Raw genomic sequence first — 5,873 nt, 5'->3', positions numbered from 1 at the left:
TAGAGTCTAAAACAAGGGCAAAAGTGTATGGAAAAGTACATACGTTGGAGACGTATCAACCATCATCCGGAACAAGTACCTCCGTGGACAGCCTCTTGCATTCTGTCAGCGATCGGGCGGCTCCCAGTTCTGGCAGGCTGTCATCCAGCTGCTCCCTGTGCTTCGCATTGGCACTTCCATCTCGGTTGGTACTGGGTCCGCGACACTCTTCTGGTTCGATCGATGGATTGGAGATATCCCTCTGGCTGCCCGTTTTCCTGAGCTATTCTCCATTGCTGTTAACCCTCGGGTTTCTGTCGAGTCGGCCCTTATTGACTTAGGGCACCTCGCTTTTCGCCGTCCCTTTGGCCCGCCCGAAGTGGCCGCCTGGGATGCCCTCCTCCAGGACATCGCCCTTCTCCCGATTAGCGTCAACGACACCCCGGAGGCCATCTCTTGGCTTCTAGAATCTTCCGATCGCTTCTCCACCAAATCCTTGTACGTAGCCATCGCGCCCTCGCCCGCCACCGAGCCCTTCAGTTTGATCTGGAACATCCGCTTGCCCATGAAAATCAGGATCTTCCTATGGCAATGGATCCGTGGCCGCCTCCCTTCCGGAGTCGAGGTCCTCAAGCGTAATGGACCCGGAGATGGGCTGTGCCCCCTATGCGACACGGTGGAGGATGCTAATCACATCTTCTTCACGTGCTCCACGACCCAGTTTCTTTGGCCTAGTTTCCGCGAGACGGTTGGCGGACAGTGGTGCAATTCCAACTTCCCTGACCTTCTCGCGGAGATCCATGCCTCCCCCCCTCGCTATCGGCATATCAGATGGCTCTGCGTTGGGGTCCTCGCCTGGACGCTTTGGACTGTCCGCAATAAGCTTGTCATCCAAAAGGTGCCTCTCGGACGTGCTACTGACGCCATTTTTAAAATGTGTGGGTACTTGTAGCTTTGGCGGCCGCTTAGCCACCCTCAAGATCAGGACATCATCAACACCCTCCTTGCCGACCTTCGATCGCTCGCCTTCCGCCTGGCGCCCCCGCTTCCTCCGCCACCCCCGGAGCCCGACTAGATGTTGCTTTGCACCCCGTGTGTGTTCGTTTTTTGTCTGTTCTCAGGGCTTGTTGAGCTGTGCCCTCAGCATTAACCCTTTTGGATCTTGTGTGTTTGAGACCTTTGTGTGTGTGTGTGTGTTTGAACCTTTGTGGAATGTTGGCTTGGGCATTTTCTTTATAATATAAAGCGGGGCGAAAGCCTTTTTCGGTAAAACAATGTCATGTCATCATCACATGGTTGTCCCAAATCAACCAAAGCTCTATCTGGGTCCTTCTAAAGTAGCTAAGGTTATCTGAGCCGCAGTGCACACACGAAGCTGTCTATGTCCAGGATGCCTAGGCCGCCCATGTCCTTGGTATACATACCTTCTCCCATTTTATCTTACATTTTCCTCCAGAAACCTTATCGGTGCCTTCCCATAGAAAATCCCACTGTAACATAATAATGAAAGTCACCATTCCTTTGGGCAACACAAGCGAAGTGAGATGGTGGAATGTGGATGGCTTGTGAGGTAATAATACTTTACTGGCCAGTCATGATCTTCCTGACAATCTTTATCAGGCAAATGTTGAGCGTTTGCAACCCTCAAACGATATATGGACACCGTGAGCCGAGGTACAACAAAGTGGAACTGAGCTCAGACCGTCGAGAAGGCACGGAAAGTCATGTCAAGGTCAATGCCGGAGCATCTAATAGGGTCCACCAAACTCTTGTGGGTGTTCGTAGCTAGCATGATGATAATATTATGTGAATATCAACTCCAAGGGTTTATTGCAACTAAGAAATGTCAAACTAGATAACCATTTTGTTATGCATTGTGGAACTTTGCATATGAAATCTGCCAAGGGAAAAATTGCATGGCAATAATGGCCATGTTAATTCTTTTTTTATTCTCATGGTGAACTAGTTCATCTGGATATTGGAAGAACCACCAGCATAAGCATTTGGTTTGACGAACTGGTGTATGAGTCTCCTTTACAAGTTTAAACTGAAATTTGACATAGCATTTTCTAATCTTATTATCTGGTACCAGTTGGCCTGCCATTTTATGCGGTGATATAGACATTCTTGTGAAGCCCCTACACGTCATTGACCCGCACACACCAAGATTGATGTCGCCATGGACGTGAACTAAAGCCGCCCTTTCTTTTTTCTTAAAGAGAGGCTCCTCTCTGGTTAATTAACGAAACTCAATGTCATAGAACTAGGGCACCAACACCCTAGTTGTGCGATGGTAAACAGATGAAAATACAGAGTAGTAACATAGTTTGACTACAAGTCGCTCCTCCTCCAAAAAAGAAAGTTAGGGTTTCTGCCTCTCGCCGGAGCCGCCGCAGGTCCGCCTTGTCTCCGGTGGCCCTAGGGCCATGGGGGCGCGGTGGATCCTGCCAAGGGCCGGCGGGAGGGCTCCGTTTTCAGTCGTTTTTCCTGTCTTGTTAGAGTTTGTGTCATGCTCAGGAAGGCGAGACAGCGGCGACTCCCTGAAGATGGAATATTTTATTAAAACTGCGACGTAGTTTTAAAATTGTGTCATCAGTTACTGCGTCATACGGTATATTTTATTCACCGGTCAAATCTGAAACTAGATGAGGGAGAGTACCGCAGCTGGTGCATTGATGGATGAAGAAGTTGACAATACACCCTGTCGGTCAAAAATAATAAATGCCTTTTGTTATTTCTAATAAAATACTCCATAGTAAATGGCTGGTGTATACATACGATGCAATATACGCTAGTACTCCTACTTTCAACACTTTGGTGTGAAATACACCACCGACGAGCACGGCACACCCCGCCCACGTGAGTTTGGCGGAGAAGATTCCGGACGACCTAACTTTCAACGTACGAGCTTTTTTTCTTTAAAACAGAAATCAAATAGATACTGTGCACTCCAGCTGCACCGACACCACTACCACTCCAAAAGGTTGGTTACCGTTGCCGTCACAAGTAAGTTCGGCGAAAGTAAGCATTGACCAGATCCGCGCACGCCACGCAGAACAGTCGGCCGTTCGGTAAACACGAGGAGACGAGCCGACGTGCCGAACAATCGGATCGTCAACATCCGGACGTTGACTCCGGATCGGACGGCCCTCCGCCCGCGGTTGACCGCACCAAGCGAGCCGCTCCTTTCTCCCGCCAGCACTCCAACGCCGCGATCCCGATCCGCCTTTCACGGCGCGCCTCGTCTGTTCACTGGAGCACTTCCCACTGCCGCCCGGCCGCGTGGAGATCTGAGCAGGAAGCCCGCGCCGCAGCTTATATAACGGCGCCTCCTCCTCCACATTCTCAGCGCCCATCACACCCCCGCAGAGCCAGAAGCCACACACACACGCCTTCCTCCTCTGCTCGCATCTCGGATCAGGGAGGAGAAGGATCTGAGGCTTTTGGCAGGCCGGGGACGATGGCGCCGCTGCTCAAGGACGAGCTGGACATCGTCATCCCGACGATCCGGAACCTGGACTTCCTCGAGATGTGGCGGCCCTTCTTCCAGCCGTACCACCTCATCATCGTGCAGGACGGCGACCCCACGAGGACCGTCATGGTGCCCGAGGGCTTCGACTACGAGCTCTACAACCGCAACGACATCAACCGCATCCTCGGCCCCAAGGCCTCCTGCATCTCCTTCAAGGACTCCGCCTGCCGCTGCTTCGGCTACATGGTCTCCAAGAAGAAGTACGTCTACACCATCGACGACGATTGCTTCGTGAGTATCTCCAAGATCGATCTCTTTCTTTTTCACTTCAATTATCATATCAGCTCTTCTTGGAGTCACATAGTACGAATGTACGATACGTTGTTTGACTGGTCTCCTGTGACCCTGCTCTGGCATTGCAGGTGGCCAAGGACCCCACGGGGAAGGACATCGACGCGCTGGCCAAGCACATCCAGAACCTGCTCTGCCCGTCCACGCCGCTCTTCTTCAACACCTTGTACGACCCCTACCAGGAGGGCGCCGACTTCGTGCGCGGCTACCCGTTCAGCCTCCGGGAGGGCGTGCCCACCGCCGTGTCGCATGGCCTCTGGCTCAACATCCCCGACTATGACGCGCCCACGCAGCTGGTCAAGCCGCGGGAGCGCAACGGCAGGTACGTCGACGCCGTCATGACCATCCCCAAGGGCTCCCTCTTCCCCATGTGCGGCATGAACCTCGCCTTCGACCGCGAGCTCATCGGCCCGGCCATGTACTTCGGCCTCATGGGCGACGGCCAGCCCATCGGACGCTACGACGACATGTGGGCCGGCTGGTGCGTCAAGGTAGCCAACTAAACAAAACACACACATCGTCTATGAGTTTGGTCCGGCTGTACTGAACTTTTACTGAACAATTTGTATATGTGTGCAGGTGATCTGCGACCACCTTGGGCTGGGAGTCAAGACAGGGCTGCCCTACATCTGGCACAGCAAGGCCAGCAACCCGTTCGTGAACCTGAAGAAGGAGTACAAGGGCATCTTCTGGCAGGAAGACATCATCCCCTTCTTCCAGGCCGCGAAGCTGACCAAGGAATGCGACACCGTGCAGAAGTGCTACATCTCGCTCTCGCAGCAGGTCAAGGAGAAGCTCGGCAAGATCGACCCCTACTTCATCAAGCTCGCCGACGCCATGGTCACCTGGATCGAGGCCTGGGACATGCTCAACTCCAAGGACTCCAAGGAGGCCGACGTCGCCAACGGCAAACTCAAGGGGAAGTAGATCCGAGGGAGAGAAACTTTTTTGCATTAGCATACTGAGCAGGCGGTGAGGCGGCGTATACCGGTTTCTTCAGTTCGTAGGTTCAATGCGTGCATCAGGTATTCAGGTTCAGGCTGTTGTGTACTACAAAACATTAGCTGCCGTTCTATCTTACGTTTAGGTTAAGGGTCACATTAATTTCCCCCTTCTTTAATTTCATTATTAAGAGATGGTGTTGTTTTCTCAAGGGTTTAGTACGGTTATACTTGTGGCTGCTAATGTTTCCGTGTAATCTTGTGTACACTGAAATGTGAGAATAAAAAGTTGTTCAATAAGCATTGCAACTGTCTACTAGTATTCCTTCCGATCTGAATTTATTGGACCGGAAAGTCACCCATGAATGTAAGTGTTTCTTCCGCTGATTGATTGTGTCGGTTATTCCTTTGACACAATGACGATTTTACCCGAAAAGACCTGCGCGTCCATCTTCTCTGTCAATGGCGCATACGACAGATGCCGTGTCACCGGGAAACATGCTAATTAATAATGGCCTGACACGTGCCAGTTGTCCTGGCCCATCATGTTTCCCATCACATTTCCTCGCTGCCGCGAGGCGGCTACAAAAATGTTGTCGAGATGGCCGAGTAAGAGTATCTTTAGCCGTTGGCCCATAAGAAAGCTTGAAAAATTGCCGTTCGGGGATGACCCGATAAAAAAATCGGTTTGGGGCAGATCGGGTTCCCAGCCTTCGGCCCCAGGGTTGCCCTAGAAGATTTTTTTAATTTTTTTTAACATACGTTTGGCTATAATTCGACAAACGGGCATAAACTTCGACGACTTAAACAATTTTTACACAGCAAACTTAAAAAATAAAGGCCTAGACTACAGGAAGAACGTGCTGAGCGCGGCGAAGTCCTCGTTGCCGTCGCCACCATCGCCGTTGTCCTCCTCGTCGTCCTTCTCCTTCTTGACGCGGCCGCCCCTGCTGGACCTCTGCCCGGGGTCACCCTGGCGGACCGGTGGCGGCGCGTCGTCGTCGTCGTCGAGAACGACGACGACTCCCTCGTCGCGGCCACGGCGCCGAGCGGAGTACTGTTCTAGGGCGCGACACCGGCGCTCTAGCTCCGTCCGCGCCCAATCCTCGCGCACCCACTTCAAGTCCGCC

General features: G+C 52.3%; 1 protein-coding gene across 1 annotated transcript; it reads left to right on the top strand.

Annotated features, from left to right (window-relative positions):
• Positions 1–3,439: 3,439 nt before the first annotated feature.
• Positions 3,440–5,052, top strand: LOC119277075 (UDP-arabinopyranose mutase 1-like). Its single transcript, XM_037558293.1, has 3 exons — positions 3,440–3,742; positions 3,874–4,293; positions 4,382–5,052. Exons 1-3 carry the CDS (start codon positions 3,440–3,442, stop codon positions 4,727–4,729), a joined length of 1,071 nt encoding a protein of 356 aa, XP_037414190.1. The 3' UTR covers positions 4,730–5,052.
• Positions 5,053–5,873: the final 821 nt, after the last annotated feature.

Source organism: Triticum dicoccoides, chromosome 3B, assembly GCF_002162155.2.
Source record: "Triticum dicoccoides isolate Atlit2015 ecotype Zavitan chromosome 3B, WEW_v2.0, whole genome shotgun sequence".
Lineage (NCBI taxonomy): Eukaryota > Viridiplantae > Streptophyta > Magnoliopsida > Poales > Poaceae > Triticum > Triticum dicoccoides.
This window is presented reverse-complemented; position numbering and strand designations above follow the sequence as displayed.

Excerpts from the sequence above, each read along its gene's own strand:
- LOC119277075 (XM_037558293.1), top strand. The coding sequence starts at position 3,440 with ATGGCGCCGCTGCTCAAGGACGAGCTGGACATCGTCATCCCGACGATC. Across the intron at positions 3,743-3,873 it reads CCATCGACGACGATTGCTTC|GTGGCCAAGGACCCCACGGG; the intron begins GTGAGTATCTCC and ends CTGGCATTGCAG. Across the intron at positions 4,294-4,381 it reads GGGCCGGCTGGTGCGTCAAG|GTGATCTGCGACCACCTTGG; the intron begins GTAGCCAACTAA and ends ATATGTGTGCAG.